The 23,207-nt window shown below is 44.0% G+C and overlaps 1 protein-coding gene across 4 annotated transcripts in view; it reads left to right on the plus strand.

The window, feature by feature from the left end:
• The window catches only part of FGGY (FGGY carbohydrate kinase domain containing), a 420,429-nt gene that overhangs the window by 8,771 nt on the left and 388,451 nt on the right, over positions 1 to 23,207 (plus strand). For all 4 annotated transcript variants that reach the window (XR_013828299.1, XM_079921233.1, XM_079921234.1 and 1 more), the window contains exon 2: positions 12,196 to 12,410. Coding sequence is in view for 3 of the 4 variants with exons in the window: in XM_079921233.1 (XP_079777359.1) it covers positions 12,196 to 12,410 (215 nt within the window). In the remaining variant the exon portion in view is untranslated. The remainder of the gene's footprint in view (positions 1 to 12,195; positions 12,411 to 23,207) is intronic.

Genomic DNA, 23,207 nt, shown 5'->3' on the forward strand with positions numbered 1-23,207 from the left:
TTGAGTCTTGCTTTAAGCTTTGTTGAGTAGGGCTAATTCTTCTTCACTGCTGAGGTAAAACCCTTCTGTGTACTCTACCCCATGCCCTGTTAATTATGAGGTTTTCCACACTGGCTGGTCTGAATAGGCACTATTCATGGCCCTGTGTGAAATCCACTGATTGTTCTCTGTGATCCTTTTGAGTGCTTCTGGCTCAGATAGTTTCCTCACATACATACAGTGATTGGTACTCTCCTGAATACTTCAGGAGCACATCCTCCTGTGCATCTCTCTCCTGTCTTGTACTTTGCCCCAAGAATTCTAGCCTCCTTGTTCTACTTAGACCTCTAGCTCTGGCTCCTCAATTCGGGAAACTGCAGGGCTTGGTATGGATTTCCTCTTCTGTGTCCTCTGTCCCAGGCATTAAGCTTGAGCAGTTTTAGGATACCTCATTTTTTCCCCATCTCTTTGAGATTACTGTAGTTTTTTGCCTGATGTCCAGTGTCCCGAGAACCTTTGTTTCCTGTATTCGTTATTTTAGTTGTTTTAGGTGGGAAGGTAAATATGGTGCCTGCTACTCCATCTTGGCTGGAAGTGGAGGTCCTCAACTGGAATTTTTGAAGAAAATTTTAAAAGGGACTATTTGAGGTTATGAGGAAGGGATTTATATAGGACCCTGGAGGTCCTATAACCCCTTCATCAACTTAAATTATTTAGAAAGTTCTTAACAACATGGATGACAAAATGAAGCAGAGTTCATACAGCAGGTACATATGCAGTGCTGTGTGTGTGGGCTGGGTTTAGGCAGAGTGGAAAAATAAAGTAGAAATCATTCAGACTAAACGTCTGTGTTGCCAGTCCCTTGGGCAATCTGGATTTTGGGCTGAGTTACACTGAAATCTGTTGCAGACCAGGCTGAGAGCTGAGTATCTTGAATTCTGCTTCACTGGCCATGGGATGAAGAGATTAAGAAAGGACTCAGTTTCTGGTCAGCTATGGGGGATGAAAGTTGAGAAGGCAAATTATAAAATCAAGCATGATTTATATACACCAAACTCAATGTAGTTTACCACATTCTGGGATTGTAGAATTACGTGGCCAACTTTGATATTAGAGTGTGGCTGTTGGTCGGCTGTTTTAAATCATCATGTGACATAGTGGACAGAGCATGGGGTTGAAGACCCTCTCTGTTTTTTACCGACTCTGTGACATTGGGCAAGTGACCTAAATGCACAGAACCTTAGTTACCCCATCTCTGCGTTGTGGACCCTCCAAAGTTGTTGGGAGGATCAGCAAAGCTGTCTACTAAGTCACTAGTACCAGTCCTGGAAGAGAGAAAATGCTCACGCAAAATCTGTTGATCCAAGACGAGGGTTGGTACAAAATATGAGTTTGAGAAACATTGCGATTCATGTGAAGGTACCTATTGACAGGACATATTAATAGATAACACTGATTTCTAGGGACCTATTAAAGGAAGAGTAGGGTATTTGAAGAGGGCTACCTCAAAGCCCACCTTCAAAGGGACTTTGTGAAGACACCCCAGGTCCCCTTCCCTTTTCTCCTGAACAAGTTGTTCTGATGTTAGTGTCCGAGATTGGGTATTGGGCTGGATGGGCTACTGATTTGTCCCAACATGTGTTGCATCTAGGGGGCCTCCAGGAAGGTAGAGAAGACCTGCTGTGTGCTCACGGTGGGCTACTAGCCCAGCTTCCCTCATCTCCACACAGCATCATGTGGGAACATGGGTATCTGAAGATCATTCTTGTTAAATGTACCAAGTGCCCCGTATCCCTTCTTCCTCCCTCTTTATTTTAGGAAAAGCCACGGCATGGAGGGGTTATAGGAGCTAAAAGTATATAGCAAAGAGGAAAGAAAACTCAGGAGGTCGTGAGAGTCATCTTAAAACGTTTGAAGGGATAGCTCACCCAAAGGAGGTTAGGTGGCTGATCCCGTGGGATAAAAATGAGGACTAGAGGGTGGAAGCCATATAAAGTAGAATTCAACTCAGTACGAGGATCTTTCTTCTTATTATAGTACTAGCTGCGTGTTGTGAAAATTCAAACAGCACAGAGAGGGGAAGTTAAAAATTGCCCTTCAAGCTTCCACCGCATTTCTTTTCCCTAGATGTCACTGCAGTAAGCAGGCTTTTGCATATTCTTCCTGAAGTTTTGTATATTAGGTCCTTATACAATACAGTGGTTCTCAAACTTTAGCATCTGTCAGGGTAGCCTGGCAGATGTGAGCCGCACTCCCCAGAGTTTCTGAATCAGTAGATCTGGGCTGGAGCCTGAGAATTTGCATTTCTTTCTTTTCTTTTCTTTTTTTTTTTTTGCGGTACACGGGCCTCTCACGGTTGTGGCCTCTCCCGTTGCGGAGCACAGGCTCCAGACGCGCAGGCTCAGCGGCCATGGCTCACGGGCCCAGCCGTTCCGCGGCATGTGGGATCTTCCCGGACCGGGGCACGAACCCGTGTCCCCTGCATTGGCAGGCGGACTCTCGACCGCTGCGCCACTAGGGAAGCCCGAATTTGCATTTCTAACATGTTCACTGGCGATGCTGTTGCTGCTCCTCTGGAGATCACAGTTTGAGAACCACTGTTGCTTTTCCTGTTTACAGAGTTAATACAAATGCGTTCATACTATGGTGTCTAAGAACTTGCATTTTTACTTAATAACATATAATTAGCAATTTTCTTTAGTTTTTCATTGTTTTTAACAGCTGCTTCTGTATCAGTTTTAGCAATTCCCCTATAAATAAACATTGAATTTGTTTCCAGGGTTTTTGTGAGTGTGCCCTTGCCTTTAAAAAAAAGAAAGTTGAAATGGACATTTTTGTATACATCTTTTAGATGAGCCAATCTTAAATGCTTAGAAGTTCAACTCTTGGGTAAAAGGGTAGATTTTGAAAACAGAAAGGAGGTTGAACCAATTATTCTCCCACTAAAAGTGTCTGAAACTGCCTTTTTCCCCAAACTCTTGCCAAAGATGGGTACTAGCATTTTCATTTTCTTCCCATTTTTTAAGGTGTACGATTATATCTCAGTATTCTTTTGATTTGCATTTCCCTCCATTATTTGTGAGGCTGAAGGTTGACATGTATGCATTGTATGTCTTTTTCTATGAACTGCAAGTTTTTATTTCCTCCATCACAAGGAGGAGAGAACAGTATGAACAGAGGCACCAAACCTTCATTTGAGGGACTGCTAGTAGCTTTGTAGAGTTGGAGCCTCAGGGGTTGCAGTCAGGGAGGTAAGGTGAGAGGCACAGGCAGAGCCGTAGCGTTGAGGGCCTTGTGGGCCAAAGAAAGAACTTGGGCCTTACTTTGGGCAGAGGCAGTACTGATGGTGTTTAAGCTTACGGTGTAGCTCTTGGCAATTTTAACAGGGCGTGTTTCTGGAGGGGCAAGCTGTCCAATAATCTTCCAGTAACTCATTCTTTAGGCCTTTCACCCTGGACCTTGAAGCCACCTGGCCATTCTTGATAAACAGGTAAACACAAGACTAGACCAGAGGCCTCAGCCAGCCTCAGGCTGGGCGCTGTCTTCAAGGGAGGAATTTTGCAAGATGGTGCAGGGACTGGGTTTTGTTGCGCTACCTAATGCTGTACTGCCCTGAGCCCTTCCTGAATTTACTGACGTCTGACAGCAGTCATCAAGGTTGGTGGGTTCTTCTGTTGTTTTTATTTGAGTGACTTTCTGAGAAAAGCTGTGGATTTGGGCCAATATGCTAATGATAATGATATTGCTTTGAAGGTCTGATTAGTTCTGTAGAATATTATTTTATAGTTAATTATGTCAACAAATCAACAGCAGCCTCTTGGAGAAGAAAGTGAAAGAGGGAGATAAACTACATATATATTTAACAAATTGTTCAGAACTCCAAGAGAGGTAGGAATTCATGTGTTACAAAGAAGAGTCCACTTAACAATAAAAAATCACTAAGTTTGCCTGTAATTTTCCCTGTTATGCGCATAGCTTTGTAATTGGCTTATGGGGTTAAACTATAATAACTTTGCATTTAGAATCAGGACACCAGCCCTGGCTCTCTGTGTGTCTGTTCTGCCACTTTTCTGCTTCCAGGGTCCTGGCATGAGAGTAAGAGGCCGTCAGATTCAGGCTTTGGCTTTTAGTGAACTCAGGCTGTGAATTGGGTTTGTGAAAGATAGACCCCATCTTTCTTCTCCCGTCCGTGCATGTGTCTGTGGGAATGGGGCTCTGGGTCAAGGAGGATGATTGACCTGGGAAGGGGTGCAGTGCTTTACACACAAGAGAGGCTTGCTGATGGTGCTTCTAGAACTCTCCAGGGACGGAGAGTTTTTAGAGGCTTTTTATTTCAAAAGGTATTTGACTATTTTATACATTAATAATTTCTCCCTCCCTCACATCCCAGGAATTCCCCTATTACTGCATGACACACGCTGTGCTTGTCTCCAGGTAGAAGGAAGTAGGGGGCCAGAACATTCTCAGTTAATATCTAATGTTTCTCACAGTAGCATTTATAGTGACATAGGTGGTGGTTATTAATCAGAGCATGGAGGGGGCGTTTCTGATGGTTGAGTGTCTGAGAAGTTTTCACAGGATGAACAGACTTGTAATTGTGTTCTGAGTGTGTCCAGGATGAAAGCAGCTTGGTTAGGGAAGGAATGCCAAGTCATTTCAGGGGTGGATAAGAGTCCTGCTCTGGCTTAGGCAAACCTGAATTTGAGTACAGCCGCCTTCCTCTCCAGGCGTCGTGACCATCCGCCGGTTATCGCTCCTCTCAGGATTTGAGTGTCCTCCCCTGTAAATGAGGGAAGAGTGGGTGTCATAAATGTGGGCCCCCCTCTCCCTTTCTCTGCAAAGAGAATAACTTGGAAGGGCTATTAAAGGGCTTGGAAGGCATTTTAACAAGTCAGGAGCTGCTTTATTGGCTCACAAGTATTGAAGAGAAAAGAGCGTAAGCAAGGTTTTATGGAAGAGGACATGGGAGACTCAAAGTTTAATCTGCTTTGAGGTGATGTTTGTTTTTGGAGTTTGGGGATGTCCTTTGATGCGTCAGATTTTCCATCCATGATTTCGTTAGGGCCTATACTGTGCATTTGGCCTCAACATGGTTGGGGTTTGTGTTTTCTTTGCGTCAGCTGTTGTGCTGTTGCCTGTGTGGCTCTTGGAGGGTGGTGGGTTTTGGCCACCATCCAGGACTGCCTCAGAGTTGATCCCTGTGGCTGCCACATTGTGAGGCAGGCATGAGGATTTGGGGAGTTTTGCCTTTTCTGCCTGTTGGAATCCATCTTTGAATTTAAAAGGACAGCCAGCCGTTCTTCTGTCTGATTTAATAACACATCCCTCCCCCAGTCACCGCGTATTGTCTTTAAAAATGGGCTCAGTCCAAAGCATGCAGATCCTCAACATCCTGAAAAATACTGGGTTTCTGATTCAATGATTGGAACAGTGATGAAAACAATAAACTGGTGCTTCTTTTACCAGCTAACGTCTCTGTATTCTGCAGAGAAAGGTGGAGTTGGAATAAGATGCTTGGCTTCAAGAGTATAGCTGAGATTCCGATGGCAATCTGGAGCCAGCTTACTGCCATGTGTAATATTACCAGGTGCATTAGGTTGAGCTTGAAGTACATCAACAAGGCATAACTTGAGGCATCACCATTTGACTTTCAAAAATCAGCTTCTTACATTAAATTGTCAGCTCTTTAAAATCAGAAATGATATATTTTTCAGCTTCCTATTCCTAGTGTCCTGGCTTAGAAAAAGCACTTAACATTGGTTTACTGGAATTTGAGCTGTTAGACATGGTGAGAATACCTAGGTATAGATCATGCATATTAAGTAATTGCAGATGTCCAGAGGTGATTTGATGGTGAAAAGGGAAGGTTGGCACATGTTAATAGTCCTAATAGTTGCTGCCGTTTACTGAGCATGTACCATATATCAGGCACTGTACTGGGCACTTCGGTTATACAATCCTAGTTCATTGTTCAAAGAATACAATGAGATTGGAGCTGCAGGAGACAGCCTTTCACTTTCAGAGAAGTACCTGTCAAGAAGCTGTACATTTTCTCCTATGAGTATTTTTGGTAAAGCCAGTGGAGAACCAGATATTATTGACAGATTAGCGCTTTCCTTCCCATCCTGAACTTTCTCTCCATCTTAGAGCATGTGCGCATTGTTTAAAGTGGTATTTAGTTCCTTCTGTCAAGGAGACTAAAGTTGACCATGTACTCATTCATTGCTTATCTTTTTCTTCCCAAACCTCCCAACCCCCTGATTGCAATATAACTAAATAAAAAAAAAATTGTGTGGGTCTGCTGTACTTGAGCTCCCAGCCAAGACCAAAGATCAAAGTCAAGAGAGGATATTGAGCTCCCTCCCAGGTCCCTGGGACGCTGTATGTGCAGACACTGTTTCCAAGTCAGTCCTGGAGGAGTGGCCCTTTGAGAAATAGGACTGCAGGTAAGCTCATCCACTTTGGAGCCTTGTAGTCTTAGGAAACATTGTTACCGGTCTTTGGTCACTTAGGGGAAGAGAAGGAGGAAAATACAAGAGGATAATCCCCGAAGGTTGGTTTTCAGCACTGGTATTTGAGCATGACCCCTTAATATCTCTGGGATAGTTGTGCAGAGAACAGCCTCCCGTGTCTGTGACCCTCTTTCCTTTTCTCACGTTGCCTTTGAGCAGCTTGCATGTTTGTTAAAGAATCAGCCATGAAGCCTGTGGTTTTCTGTGGCACATTTCTAATAATATCTGTAAAGGCTATTATTTAATGAACCGCATACATATTTACCATCAGAGCAGTCTTTTGATGGTGAACAGGGGCTAAAAGCCAGTCCGGTCTGCGCTGGGGACTTGGCTGGGAGGCTGTTTCTGCCCTTCAGAGCCTCCTGTAGACTGAAAAGTTAGGTAAGGCTCGGGACGTGTGTGCAGCCAGCTTGAATTTCTCCCTGTAGCTTTTCTTTGCCTTGGCCTTCACAATCTATGTCCTTATTTCTCTGTCTGACCAGCCTCCCTATATTCCCTATTAGTTGTTTTTGTTTTTAGAGAATTTATCTTTGACTGAAGTGAATGAATTGGGACTAATGTTCTGACTCTCAGCATTCATCCATTGGGCTCTGGAGCCATACCGTCCTGGCCTGGAGTCCCAGCTCCTCTGGTTTTGTGCTCTAAGACGTTAAATAGCTTTATTGCTGAGAACCTCAATCTCCTAAACTGGAAAATGGGCTCATAGTGCCAACCACACGGGATTGTTACAAAGGTGAAGTGAAATCACAAGATCAGGTGGGCGGTTTGCAGAGCAGAGCTTAATAAATGCTAGTTGTTGCTGCCTTTGTTGTTGATATTGATATTGAAGAAGTTTTTGAAGGATTTGGTTTTCACTTTTAGGTTGGTGTGTAGAAAGAGCCCTAAACCTGCCTTAAGAGGCCAGGGTTCAAATGCAGGTGCTGCTGTTGTTTGCTGTTTGTGGTACTAAGGGCAAATTTCCCCATCCCACCAACGTATAAAATGGTGATAGGGTTACCAGCTTGACTGGGTTTCAGTCAGAAGATATGAACACATGTGTAAAAGTGCCAGGCATGCGGGAGGATCCTAATCCTTTTTTAAAAAAAGAACAAATTGGAAGAGGGAATAATGTTTTCCACTTTGCAGTTACTTTATTTCTTGAGGCCAAGAGGGACTGGAATACAGCTTGGAGTCTAGGACACAGCCGAGAGTACCTATGACCCAGGAACAAAGGGCACAGAAAGGGGAGACAAGGAATCTGAGTTGCAGAAACTCCTCTGGCAGAGTTTTTATAACTCACAGGGTTGAGTTTCAGGGAAGCTGCCTAAGGGCTTGAACTTCTTTGTTTCCCTTCTTTCAGGGTCCAGGTGTGGAAACAATCATAAAGAGATCACTTAAAACTATAGTAATGGGAAACATGGTGAACTTGAAATATTTAATTAGGATCTATTTCTTACAAAAACATGAACTGGGAGGTCTGTGCGAACAGTGCAGGGAGGGTAAGATGCCCTTGTTCCCGTGGGTTTGACTCTCTTCCCAACTGATGTCTCAGTTAAATGGTCTAGAAATGGGTAGTTTGCCAGAGAGAGGCCACCTGGTGTTGAGAAAGGGTCAGTCTCTGAAGGTGGTCAGCCTGAGTTCTGAGTTAGCCGGTTGTAGACAGAGTAGGCAGGAATACCTAGCAGAGTCCTTGGCAAATGGGCATTTACTAAATGGAGGGTATCAGGCAATATATCATCCTGAGAATGGTTAGGGATTTGGGAGCCGGAGGGAATGAGATTGCTCTCAACGCCATCACTTGCGAGTTATATGACATACTGGAGCAAGTTATTAACTAGTCTAGGACTCGTTTTCCTCATCAGTAAAATGGGGATGATAACAGTAATTATCCTCAGGGGTCGATGTCAGGATACAAAGTGGATTAAGAATGTGAGCAAGCTGCTTAGCAAAGCATCGGATACACAGTAAATTTGTACCTTTTATTATTTCCCTAAAGATAGGTTTTAAAGGTGTCCACTGAGACTCAGAGACGTGGTGAGTTCGTGCTATGTGCCAGGCACTGGGCTAACACTGGGGATACAGCTGTGGTCCAGGCAGCACTGGAGTTAATGTCTAATGGCAAAGCTCCACTGTCCATACGACTGTGTGTGTGTGGGCGGGGGGTGGGGTGGGGTGGTGGTGGTGGTTCTCCCAAAGGATGGGCTCTTTCCTGTTTAGCCAAGAGATGGGTCCAAAACCCAGAGCTGGGGGAAGCCCTGAGTCAGCTGCAGAGTGGAAATCTGTCTCTTTGGATTTTATTGGAGGTAAATCAGGATGTCTGGGTAGTGGGTGGTAAGATGAGGAATTCCTTGTAGAGGAAGACAGTCAAAAGTGAGGGAGCCAGGCCTGAGGAGCTGGGCCAGCCCCCTGGGGGACTCTTTTGTCACTGGCGCTGGCAGGAGTACAGAGAAGCCTGGATGATGGCTGGCCAGGTCTGTGTAATCCAGAATGTTTGTATAGATTCTTCATTTCCTGTGTTTTTCCCCTTGTTTCTCCCTCCAGTGTTTAGAATAATCTTGGACAGTTCTAGCCAAGGACAGAGAGTTGTTGGCTTGTCAGGATCAGTGTTGGGGAGCAGCATCCCTGGGCCCTTCCAAGTGGTGACAGGGGGAAGCTAAGAGAAGGAACCCCGAGTACAGCAAGAGGATGTGTATGTGGTCAGTTCGGGGAGGTGGAACAGTGGTCAGGCTTCCTCCTCTTTGCAGGTAAAGAGACCGAGGAAGATCTGAGCCATGGCACTGTCCTGTTTTACTTATACAGTGCTCTATGTCAATTATATCCTCAGCTCTGAGCAGGGTGCCTGGCACAATCTGCATTTCTTTGAACATCAGTTATTGATTGCAAGATGCATCGTTATTTCATGTACCACTAAGAAGGAAAGAACATGCTACTGATTAGTCGTAAGATGCCATTGGTTGCCCAGTCACTAATTTTGAAGAAGCTAAATGTGAAAAAAATGAGTGTCTCCGAATTAATAAAATGTAGTTGTAAGCATCCAATAAATATTTGTTAATTGGATGGATGAAGCATACAGAGATTAGAATCAAGGAAAAACACTAGTGCAGATAAGTACAAACCTAGGAATCCAACTATGAAAGCATTAAAGCCCGAACCTGTTCATCCTTGTTTTCTGTGGATTCACTGATCTAGGTGTTCATTCCGTAAACGTTTATTGAAAACCAGTTACTTACCAGACACTGTACTGGTTTGGGGATATAGAAACTGTAGGAGCTGGGGATCCAGAAATCAATCAGTTCCTTTCTTCAGGTTCAGGCCAGTAAGGGAGACGGACACAGAAGCAAAAAATTCACAGTCGAGTGGTCTTCAAAAAGTTGGCAAAGAAAGTAGGGGCACAGTACTCTGGTGGCAGCAGGGCATGGAGAGAGGCAAGGCAGTCTTTCCTGAAGAGGTGGTGGTTTAGCTCGATCTTGAAATGGAAGTCAGCAGGCACACAAGAGAGGAGGGAGGTAGCAAGGGAAGAGAAGCACGAGGGGAGACAGTCCTGTAGCAGTGCGGTACACTCGCGGTCCTGCGAGGGGTTCAGGATGTCTGGAGCTTGGTGTGAGAATGGGCAGGACGGAGGTGGATGTGGCTGGACAGCAGGCAGAGGGCAGCTCCTGGAGGGCCTGGGATGCCATGCAGAGGGCCTCAGCCAGTGGTTTTCAGCCATCCTGAGTCCTGAGGAAGGACCCAGCAGAGCGATTGCTGGCGGGAGACTAGAGGGCCAGGCAAGGGTGATCTTTGCTTCAAACAGAGCAGCTCTGCTTTGATCTGTTTTATTTCAGTTTTTCCGAGTAATGGCTTGAAGGAAAGATATCCCTTTTGGATGCTTGAAGGAATGCATGGTTTGAAAACTGGTGCCACAGGTCATACGGGCGAGGAGATGAGAAGGCACTTAGGCTGGAGCCTGGGAGTTGTTCTCTGAAGCTCAGACGGAGGTAGCACATGTTCTTAACTACAGATTCCCCATTGGCCTCTACACCTGCCTGTGAACCCCAGGGGGCCACACACCTCTGGGAAATCTTCGTGATCAAGTCAGAAGCTATCACTTGTAATGAAGCTGTTTTTGACTGGGATAAATAGCCAGGAAGCTGTAATGGAACATCTGCTGGCTGACTTCATTTTAGAATTCCCAGGTGTGACCTTGCCAAGGAAACATTACCTTTTTGAAGTGGAAGGGTGCAGAGCGCTGCTGCGGTTGAAATGAGACTCTGGGCGCTGAGGCCGCCCCGAGCTCACCTGGGGAGTTGTAGCATGTTCACCAGCATGGGTATCTTGGGGGCTTGTTCTTATTCTTTAAAAGGCCAATCTGGAAAATGAAAGCCTCTGTGAGATGTCTGTGTCATGGGGGCTAATCTGACCAGAGGGACTCAGAGCCGCAGTGAAGGCCAAGGAATTCCTGAGTGTTCTCTGGTCAGATTTCCTTGTAACTCACAAGGGGTCTGTAAAGAAAACAGATTGTTTAACAAGTTCCTGATCCTGTCTCCCTCGAGGCTCCTTCCCAATTCCCAGTCACTTCCTGACACGGCTGCAGTATATTTGCCTCTTCTCCAAACCTGTATCGCAAGCTGCTAAGAAGGAAAGAAAGGGACATGAGACAGATGTGGGACCTCGGGTCCAGGCTGCTCTTGAGTGGTGCTGGCTAATTCTTTTAACTTCTCAGAGACCTATTTGCCCATCAGTATAAAATGCATCAATGTGCATTTACTGTTCTTAAGTGTGTGGACCTAGCATTAAGAGAAAAGTTATATATCTCTCGGCGTCTCATCTTAGTCACCTGTAAAATAGATTTTTAACTATAGTCACCTTCAGGGGGAGAGGGGAATTGGATGAAGGCAGTCAAAAGGTACAAACTTCTGGTTATAAGAGAACTAAATGCTAGGAATATAATGTGCAATGTGATACATAGAATGAATGCTGCTGTATTTATATATGAAAGTTAAGAGAGTAAATCCTAAGATACCTTATCACAGAAATTTGTTTTTCTGTTTCTTTACTTTTAAATCTCTATGAGATGATAGATATTCACTAAGCTTATTGTGATAATCACTTCTTAATGTATGAAAGCCAAATCATTATGCTGTACACCTTAAACTTATACAGTGCTCTATGTCAACTATATCTCAATAAAACTGGAAGAAAAAAAATAGTCTCACCTTGTAGAGTGGTAGTGAGTAGAGGGGCTGTATGTACTTTTTACAGTGCTTGTTGGCACATAATTGGTGCTCAGTAGATAGTTTTTTGAATGAATGGCCGCCTGGGCAGATGAGGTTCCTTTTCAGCGCCATGGGCATTGTCCTTGTTTCGATTCAAATTCACTGCGAAGAAAATGCATATCTATTGCCTCCAGATTCTCAGCTCTATAACCCTTTATTTATCCTCATAGCACTTTTCACCCAGTGTCAGGACTTTGCTTGAATAATTAATGCAGTTCGTAAATCCTCACCATCTGACTCCCTTCCAAGAACAGAAACTCCATATCTGAGGCCATGCCTGTCTGTTCACCCACTACCTAGCTCAGTGCCTGTTAGCACACGGGCAGCAATGAATGCTTTGTTGGATGAATAAATAATCAATGGCTACCAGTTCATCAGCTGCATCCCTTCATTTCCACTTTCAAGTTGTCCCATGCTTGGCTTTGCAGATCCACTTGGTCTTCACGTGGTTTTGCCCTTGATCCCCGCAGGTGGAGGGACGGCAATGCCCGGCAGAGATCAGGAACTCGGGAGCTACTACGTGGGTGTGGACGTGGGGACAGGCAGTGTCCGTGCAGCTCTGGTGGACCAGAGGGGTATCCTCTTGGCTTTCGCAGACCAGCCAATCAACCAGTGGGAGCCTCAGTTCAACCACCACGAGCAGTCCTCCGAGGACATCTGGGTTGCGTGCTGCATCGTCACAAAGGTATGGCCTCAACTCTCACGTTCTCACATGTGTTCCCCTGCTCCCACCTGCTGAGTGTGTATAGTGTGTCCATCTGGTGCCAGGGACAACGTCGGGGTAACTTTAGACACAGGCTTTGCCTTTAGGGAGCTCATGGTCTATGGCAGAGACCAACAGACAGCTGGGATGTAACGTGATATGTGCTGGGAGCAAAGTGACTGTGACTACAGCTGAGGAAGGGGCCAACACTGAGGGGCTCCAGGTAGACAGGATGGAGGATGCAGAACATGTAGACAGAGGATTCAGTCAGATGTGACCAAATGTGAAGACGTCACTGATAACCATAGATGACCTCTACTGCGCCCTCAGGTGTGCCCAGTGCTGTGTAAAACATGTTAACATGCATTATACAGTCGAATCCTCACAACGACCCTATAAAGGTACCCTCATTTTATTGAGGAGGAAACAAAGGCATAGAAAGATTAGGTAACTTACTCAAGTTCATGCAGTTAGTAAGTAGGAAAGGCAGTCTGACTCCAGTGCTGCACCCTTAGTCACTGGACTCTCCTGCCTTCCAAGTGGACAAATGAGGGGAACCTCATTTTGTTCAGAGGGAACTGCATGTGCAAAGGCACAGTGGCCTGAGAACACGGTGGGTTCTGAGAAAGAAAGGAAGTCAGGCAAGACTAGTGCATCTCTGAGTTGTGCCAGGTAGACATTTATCTTGAGTGGCCTTGGTTTGCGGTCCGCTTGCTGGCTTGGGAAAAGGAGTGATGCTGGTTGAGAATTGTTCCCTTTTAGTTTCACTTGACTGGTTTTACATCCTGGTGATCAGGAACGACAGAGATGCTTTTGTAGTTTTTTCCAGAGGGAAAAATAAAGTCCTGGGTTCTCTCTTCTCCCTGTTCCTAGTTTAGTTCCTTAAATATTCATGAAGGGCTTGGTAATTTGCAGATGGACAATTCACCATTCTGTCCGTATTGATGAGTCTGTTTAAACTTTAATGAGCTCTGGGCTGATGTTAGTGCCCCTGGAGAAGAAGCCAGGGAGAGAAGGTGGGGGTGGGAGGCACTGGAGCATTATTATATAGGAATAAAAGGGGGGCACATCTTCTCTTCTGCCTGTTTAATTTTCCTCCTCCTTCCCCCGCCCCGTCCCAGCCCCGCCTTGGTGAGAATCTTCTACTTTTTGCCCTTGGGTCTCCTTTGTTCTTCCAACATATAGCGTTTCTTGCCATTAAGGAAATTGTCAAGAAAAAATTTTATCCCCTGATGAAAAGCTACTTTAAAAACAGGTCTGCTCTAAGTCCAGCTTGGTTTAATGTTGGATTTTTTAATCATCTCCCGGTGGCAGCCACCTCATCATCTGCTTGCACACCGTTAGCCACGTGAGTGCTCTGGGCATTTGTCCTTAGCGAGGATGTCTCTCTGTAGCAAACCTGGGTAAAGCTATTGGGTCTTAGGCTGTTCCCCTCGCATGGGGTATGGCCATGTGGCCGCATGTCAGAAGCCATATGATAAACATGACACACCTACTCACAGCTATATTGCTATGTGAGGTTGAAGGAGGGGAGCATGTTTATATTAGAGAGGTAACACACCAGAGAGCACAGATTCTGGAGCCAGACTGCCTGGATTGACATCCCAGTTTCAACATTTATTAGCTTGTCATCTTGGACAAGTTACTTACGGTGTCTTGCTTGAGTTTCATCATCTGTAAAATGGAATGATGACTGTACCTATCTGCATTGGGTCCTTGTGAGGATTAAGTGAGTTAATACATATAAAATGTCGTAACAGTGCCTGGAAATGAGTAAGCACTATGATTCCTATGGCGATGATGATGACAGTAACAGAAATGAGTAGATTATGGAGGAGAGTGAATTTCTAAGATGAAATACTGAAAAGTCAATGTCAGTAAGGGAGGCACCTCATGGGAATATTCACTCCTTTTGTCGTTAGGGTTCTTTCCATGTAAGATTTTGAGAAGCAATGGTCTGGGGCAAGGGGTGACATAAAATACATCCCGAGCTGTCTTGTCTTTCTCAAGGACTTAAGGAAGTCAAGAGTTTGAGAGCAGTTGTACTTACTGCTTCCTTTTCCCTAAGTTGCTCACATTGCCTCAGAAGCTTTCCCCTTAGTCAAGTTAATGAAAACAATAAGAACAACAGTAACAATATGATGATGATGATGGCAGCTAACATTTCTTGGGCACTGATTATGTTCCAGGTACCATGCTGAACACTTTATACCAATCACTTCATTTTATCCACACAACAGCCTCTTTTTTTTAAAAAAAAAAAAACTGAAATATAGTTGATTTACAATGTTGTGTTATTTTCAGGTGTACTATTTTTTTCGGATTCTTTTGTCTTATTGGTTATTAAAAAATATTGAGTAGAGTTCCCTGTGCTATACAGTAGGTCCTTGTTGGTTATCTGTTTTATATATAGTAGTGTGTATATGTTAATCCCAAACTCCTAATTTATCCTCCTACCCTTTTCCTTTTGGTATCCATAAGTTTGTTTTCTGTGTTTGTAGGTCTAGTTCTATTTTGTATCTAAGTTCATTTGTATCTTTTTTATTAGATTCCACGTACAAGCAATATTATATGATACTTGTCCTCTGTCTGGCTTAGTTCACTTAGTATGATAATCTCCATGTTGCTGCAAATGGCATTATTTCATTCTCTTTTATGGCTGAGTAATGTTCCATTGTATATATGTACCACATCTTCTTTATCCATTCCTCTGTTGATGGTCATGTAGGTTGCTTCCATGTCTTGGCTATTGTAAATAATGCTGCAGCGAACATTGGGGTGCATGTATCCTTTCGAACCATGTTTTTCTCTGATATATGCCCAAGAGTGGGATTGCTGGATCTTATGGTAGTTAAGAACCTCCATACTGTTCTCCATAGTGGCTTCACCAATTTATTATGAACTCTGTTTTAGAGCTGGAAGAAATGAGCTGTTAAGAGGTAAAGAAACCACCCAAAGTCAGGGGTTGGGCTGCTGCTGTCTCCCTCTTGCTCTGTTTTTGTCCCTCTCTTCAGCCTCATCTTATTCCACATGCCCGCATCTTGGAAATCGTATTAAGCTACCTGAATTTTTTTTCTAAATTAGCACTGAATGGAGAACTTTGAACTTATCCTGATTGTTATATTAAGCATTCTGAATTACAAGTGCCTTTACCCAGCTGTCTGCTTATGTGGAAAATGTGTGCCCCCCCCCGAGCAGGGGTCATATCTTGTTTACCTGTATTTCCTTAGAGTTCCTCACTTGTAATGTGCCCCATTCATGTCTGTTGAGTACGTGAATGAGTGAAATATCTGTTGTTTTCATTATCTGGCATGCTCTTCTCTCATCTTTTTTTTAACCTGCCCAGTTCCTGGGTACCTTTTAAAGTAAAATTAAGCATTACTTCCCCCTGGGAGCCTTCCTCTGGATGACCTCTGACAGTCCCTGCCTGCCCTTGACAGCCTCAGAAGAAAGAGGGTGAGAAGTCCCTCTCTGCTGCCCCAGAGCCCACGTATTCACCTGTATCAGTATCTGGTCCTTACCAGATTGTGTTTTAATTGGTGACTTGTTTTAACCATGAGCTGAACTCTTGGAGAGTGTCATCTCTGTGTCCACAGCACCTAACACATTGCTTGGCACAAGTTTGATGCTCAGTAAATGGTTGCTGAATAAATGTTACTTAGAGCTAAAAACGAGCAAACAGAAAACATTCTGACCTCCCTTATCTTGTTCAAATGTTGCAATAACTCTATGACATAGTTTTCCATACTTCCTATTTGACACGTGAGGATATTAAGGCTCTGAAACTAATGAGTATTAGAGACAGACGTAGACCTCTACTGAGATGGCTCCAAATCCTCTTCTCTGTTCTACTCACCACTGCCCCTGAAACTGTCAAGTCTTCATTGGGTTGATACCCACACATCTAAAAATCTCTATGGAAACGCACAAGTCCTAGAGCTTATGTCGTCCTTGATTTTAAGAGTTTATATCCCTTTTTGGAGCCGCAAATCTTAATCACCTCAACAAGGCAAGAACATTGCAAGGTAGTGTCTAGTAACAGCTTCCATTAGGAAGAAGATAAGCTGGAGGTACCATTCAGCCAGCAGGTATTTGTCAAGTGTCATTAGTCTGCGAATATTTATTGAGCACCTACTATGTGCTGTGCTCTTTGCTAAGCGCTAGATTATATATGGGAGTGAGGGCTACAACAGGTTCTCTGCCCCTAAGGATGAAATAGTTCAGTTGCATGGAAAAAAATAATACCCATGAAGCCAACGAAATACCATTTTGTTCTAAATTGTACCAGCTATGTGAGTAATGGTTGGAGAGAGAAGGAGCGGAAGAGGGAGTCACCCATGTGGGATTGAGCAATCATGTCAACCTCCTATATTTATAGAACTTTTATGGTTTACAAAGCACATTCCTATCCATTTGATTGTCATACAAGGTAGGTAGGGGAGGGGTTGTTACTCCCATGTTAAATTGAAAAGAAATACTGAAATCCAGAGAGTTAAGTGACTTTCCCTAAGTCACCCAGGAAGTGGGTGATAAGCCTGAACTCAGGCCAGATCTCTGCATTCCCTCCATCTCCAACACCACATACCTTCATCTTTTGTCTGGATTAGCCTTGGAATGTAACTGACCTCATCTATGTCTGTGCACTTCCCCTCTCCAATTGTGCTCCTTCTTGAGCTGGAATGATAGATATCTGTTAATGCAAACTTGATCAGGTCACTCTTTTGCTTACAGCTCTTCTGTAGCCCCATACTACTGCTTGGGTAGAACTCAGAATCCTTAAATGGCCTGTAGGCGCTGTGTGGTTTGGTTTCAGCCTGCTCTCCTGGCTCATCTCATGATGCTTCTCTCAGCTCTGCCTTCCACCCATATTCTCCTTCTGTCATAATCCCACACATGCACTGCTCCCCTTGTCCTCTGGCCGGGCTTTTGCACACATTCTTTCTTCTTCCTGCACATTCTTCCTGCCTTCCGTTGACATATTTCACTCCTATTCATCCTTAGATCCATACTGTCCGATACAGCAGTCACTAGCCACATGTCACCGTTTAAATTTAGTTAAAATTAAATAGAGTTTAAAATTTGGTTCCTCCATTGCAGTAGCCACGCTTCAAGTGCTCGGCAGCCACGTATGGCTGGTGGCTGCTGTGCTGGACAGCACAGGTACAGAGCATGTCCATCACTGCAGAAGGTCCCTTGCATAGTGCTGCACTGGATCTTAGTTCAAAAGGCAGTTGTTCAAGGAGGAAGCCGTTTCTCGCCCAATGTTACCTCCCAACTAAGTCCTATTTTACTCAGTGTTTTCACATCTCTTGTACTTTTTTGTCATAGAACTTCACATGGTTTGTGAATCATTCATTTTTTGATTAATATCAAATAGTAAAATCATTCTATAATCAAGTAATAACATAACAAAATAAATGAAGTAAAATAAAATAATTCCCATTTGTGGATTAATAGCTGTCTTTTCTACTAGATTTTGTACTGCAGGAGGGTAGGAACTGTAGTTTGCTCACCCAGGTCCTCACGTATAGTAGACCCGGGAAATGTAAAAAGAATGAATGACTCAAGACGTTGGGACCTCCCTACTCCCAATCAATGAAGAAAGCTTGAGGAAGGATGTAGGGTTAAAAGTGAGACTGGAGAACACTAAGAGTGGTTGTTCAGGAGGAATATTACGGACAGAAGCGCTTAGGTGGAAAAGTTAGAGTCATCCCTGGCTGGAGCAGGTGGTTTCCAGTAGGAGGAGGAAGGGAAGCTGGAATTGGTGTTGGGGGCATACCTGGGGTGGCGGGTTCTGAGGCCAGTTGGGAGCTCTTCTAGAATCATCCTGAGTTTCAGACTGACCAGCAACAGATTCAGGATGGCTTGGAGGAACAGAAACTAAATTCAAGGATGCCAGTTAGGAGGCAATTTCCTTCTTCTAATAAAGGTCTGGAAGCTGAGATTTGTTTGAACCATAAGGTCTGGGAGGCCTGGGGCTATGTCTCTCTTGTTGAGAATGTGTCCTCTGTGGTGGCACATGTAGGTGCCTAATACTATCTCTTTAATAAATGAAGGGCTGGGTTAGGATGTTGGCCGAGGAATAAAGAGGCGGCACAAGACTGAGAGACTTTGGAAGGAAGATCAAACAGGACCTGGTGATGATGGAGAGGAAAGAGGTAGAGGCAGTGTCAGAGTTTCTGTCCTTGGAGGAATGTTGATGTCACTGACATAAATGGCAGTGTTTGGCCTCTATCTCTCTACCTTATGTTCAAGGGACAGTACCACACCTGAGCTAGGATGCTGTGTAGGTAATGGACCAGGACTGGATTTGTTCATTTTACTGGTCACTAGAGTAGATTTTGTAAAGCTGAAGGCCTCCAGGGGCCTTGCAGGTAACATACACCCCACACAAGCTGTATTAGCCTTGTTGTTATTCCCACCTTAGGGCCTTTGCACTGGCTGTTCTCCTGCCTGAAACACTTTTCCTGCAGTTTTCTACAGGGTCAGCTCCTCAGGTCCTTCAGGTGTTTCCTCAAATCTCACTTTTTCAGCAACTATCTTCCCCTTCTCTGGCATTCCTGATCCCCCTGACATCACTTTGTAGTATACTGTACATATACGATGTAATCTTTTCGGTTTATTGACTGTTGTATATCCTTACAACGTAACCTCCAAAACAGTAAGGAATTAAAAAAAATATTTTGCTTTCCATTGTTTCCCAAATACCCAGAAGAGTGCACAGCATGACCTTAGAAGGGGCTTGATTGTATTTGCTGACTGACTGAATGCATAATCGAATTGTGTAGGCAACAGGGAGTGATGGGCCTGAGGGAACTGGGGATTTCATAACCTCATGCACACCCCCAAAGCTGACAAAGGCATTCAAATCAAGATCTAAAAGAATACAGTACCAGCCACATAGAACTCTATTGCAAGCTGGATTCCGTGAGGCCCCAGGCTTTGACACTTGCTCCAAATTCAGCCAAAGATAAAACCAGGTATGCCTCTGACCCTCCAGTTCTCAGTTCGGAAGATTTCTGAGGAACGCTGTCTCCCCACCCAATAAGGCACAGCCTGCTGATTTAAAACACATGCGGAATTGAACTGGTTCCCACAGTCAGAACAAAGCGATGCACAATCCCTTCCCCAAACATTTGTTTGCTGCCCCATAGCTACGAGTTGACAGTTGCGAGACATGGACCAGGTTACCGAATGAAGTTGCAGAAGTCTCCTTCTCTGGAAATTCTTTAGCAGAGCAATGTGCTTTCTCTCTAGCCGAGGAAATTCCCTTGATGCCAAGCTGTTGGGGTGAGTTTACTAGCCTGCTTTCTTCTTCCATTAATGAGCATATAAAAAAGAATCCTCAGGTCAGCAGGTCGAGTCCCAGGGGCCTTCTGGGTAGTGTGACCCTGACAGCCATCTCTCTGAGATGATTTAGATGGGGGTGGGGTTGGGGAGTGGAGGGGGTCCTCATGATAAGCATGATGAGCATGGTCATAAGGCATTTCCATATAAGGCTGGGGAAATGACAGTGGCTGCCCAACCAGATCAGGTTTAAATGCATGTCACAATTATTCCTCCAGTTCCTGATGATAGGTTTCCGTTTTAGAGATGGAGACACTGCACTTTTGAGGCTGAAAGGCCATGGTTAGAATATAGAACTCTGTAGGTCTTCGAGGGGATTCATAAAGTAGATTGTAGAGAATATTTTCTTTGCTTCTACTGGAAAGTCACTCCCACCATAATTCTTAGGAGGATTTGAGTTTATCCAAACTTTTCAGTTGTTTATCCTGTCATTTTATATGTGCTTACATGACACACAGAGCATGCTATGCTTCATACATCAGAAAGATTCCATGAACACAATTAGTAAGGCAGCGAGTGAGTTTTCCATCCTTCATATTTCCTACAAACAAAGGTTTATCGGTTCCAGAGTACTTTCAAACCAATTGGCGGTCTTGATCCTTACCTAGGAGTTCTCTCTCTCTCAGGAACCTGAGGCTCAGGAAGGTGATGAGATTAGTGCAAGACTACCTGATCCGGAAGTGGTGGAGTTGGAACCAGAAGGTGGCTCTTTTGACACTGTAGCCCATGCTTGTTTCTACTCCAAAGCTGCCTTGTGGTATTGAGTTTTATTGCATCTTCTACATGTTCCCTCCCAGTTCCTCTCTTGACTAATTGCAGGCCTATGTGGGGTGGGCTTGCCCAAGTCAGGCATGCACTCTCTGGGCACAGAGACCAATAGGGCCGCAAGGCAGGTAGACGTTAGGGCTGGCTTGTTGATTGTTAGATTGATGCTCCATGAGTTCAAAGAAGATTAGAGGCAGCTAATTTCCTCAAATAGTGGCTGCTACTTATTGTGCACCAAATGCCAGATGTTGGGGCTAATCACACCTTATTTTGCTGAATTCTCATAACGTCATTAGGAGATGTAGGTCTAAGTAATAGCTTTGTGTAACCAAGGCAACTGGTTTTCTGGCTTCCCAAAGTCACATGACTGGTCGGTGGCAGAGCCAGGTTTCAAACTCAGGGCATCTGCACCGAGTACCATTGATCTTAGCCGCTACCCAGAGATTTCCAAGCCAAGTTGGAAGGACATTCCAGGTAGAGGAGGCCATGCTTATAAATGCTACAGAGACATGATCCAGCAAGGCAAGGGGGTGATTAGAATGGCTGGAATTGTGTAACATGCCCTGGGTCACATAGCCGGAGTGACAGAGCTAGGATTGGAAACCAGGTCTTTGTGGGTCATTGTCATGAGGCCATGCTGACAGGCACTTGGGTTTGCGGCTCACATTCTTCTAAGTCTTGATGGATCAGTGTAGTAAAGGTGTACGGGGCATTCACCTGGTGATGTGGGGCAGAGGTATTGCCAGGCATCACAGATGGCTGACTAGCGATGTTCTTGCATACAGCACATGCCCTCTCTGCAGGGTGAGTCTCTTGGGCAGGCAGGCAGTATGGTGGAGTAGGAAGAACACAGGCTCTGCGTTTGAAATCTGGCTCTGCCATCGACTGGCTGTACGACAGGATTAAGTTCAAATTCTCAATCTTTGAAGCCCACTTGCTGTTCCCTTCCCTCCCTAGTCTTCCACTTATTTTTTTTTTTTTTTTTTTGTTTGTTTGTTTTTTGCGGTACGCGGGCCTCTCACTGTTGTGGCCTCTCCCGTTGTAGAGCACAGGCTCCGGATGCACAGGCTCAGCGACCATGGATCACGGGCCCAGCTGCTCTGCGGCATGTGGGATCTTCCCGGACCGGGGCACGAACCCATGTCCCCTGCATCGGCAGGCGGACTCTCAACCACTGCACCACCAGGGAAGCCCCCACTTATTTTTTTATGAAATGGAAATACTAAATGTTTCCTCAGTGGGTTTTGTAAGGATTAAATAAGATGATGTTTGTAAAGTACCTGACACTCCATAGGTGCTCAATATATGGTGACATTTTATAATTTATTGTTGTTATTATTTGAAAAAATTAATGCTTTTCTTTGTTGAAAAATCTGTAATAATTGTGTGTAGCTCTTATTTGAGGAACCCATTAAATAGTAAGAAACAGAATTCTAAATGACAAGTCCAACATTCCAAAACAGGAAAAAAGAAGACTTGAGCATTTTATTTTATTTTATTATTATTATTATTTTTGTGGTATGTGGGCCTCTCACTGTTGTGGCCTTTCCTGTTGCGGAGCACAGGCTCCGGACGCACAGGCTCAGCGGCCATGGCTCACAGGCCAGCCGCGCCACGGCATGTGGCATGTGGGATCTTCCCGGACCGGGGCACGAACCCGTGTCCCCTGCATCGGCAGGCGGACTCTCAACCACTGCGCCACCAGGGAAGCCCGACTTGAGCATTTTAAATGGTGATGGACACATTTCAGTTGACTTTTGTGGTATTTAAAAGGTTATTGTCATGCTTTAAGTTGGCAGGAAATGTTAATGAGTATGATCACTCATGCTTTTCACAAAAGGAAACCATAGAAACAAAAATTAAAAAATAGAATTCATCAATAAATCTGTTATTCTCCAGCTTAAAAAATTACATGACAAAGTGAAAAATCTCCCATGTCCTCCAGCTGTCGTTTCTGTTCTCAGAGGCAACCACTATTATCAGTTTGTTGTATATTTTTTTTGTTTTTTTTGTACCTTATTAATATATCATGGATGTATTTCCATTTCATCTTTTATAGCTCAACTTTGTAAAAAAAAATTTAACAGCTTGAGGTATAATTTACATACCATAAAATCATCCATTGTAAATGTATAATTCAGTGATTTTATTAAATTTACACATTGTGCGATCATCACCATAATTCAATTTTAGAATAGTTCTGTTACCCCCCAAAAGTTCCCTTACGCCTGTTTGTAGTCAGTCCCCAGCCCCAGTCATAGATAACTGTTTTCTGTCTTTATAGTTATTCCTTTCTAGAAATTGCACATAAATGGAATCATACAACATGCCTTCTTTTGTGTCAGACTTCTTTCACTTAGCGTAATCTTTTTACGGTTCATTCATGTGGTTGCACAGATAGTACTCTTCCTGAGTACTATACTGTTGTATGGATATAACACACTTGGTTTCAACATTTGGTTAAACCATGGTGAACATTTGATTTGTATAGGTTTTTGTAGATGCTGTTTATCAGGTTGTAGAAGGTCCCTTCTATCTTGGTTTATTGAGTGATTTTTATTTTTTATTTATTTATTTTTTACATCTGTTGAGATGATCATTTGGTGTTTGTACTTTATTCTATTAGTATATGTTATACATTAATTGATTTATGGATATTGAACGACT

The sequence above is a fragment of the Stenella coeruleoalba genome, assembly GCF_951394435.1.
Source record: "Stenella coeruleoalba genome assembly, chromosome: 1".
Taxonomy (NCBI): Eukaryota; Metazoa; Chordata; class Mammalia; order Artiodactyla; family Delphinidae; genus Stenella; species Stenella coeruleoalba.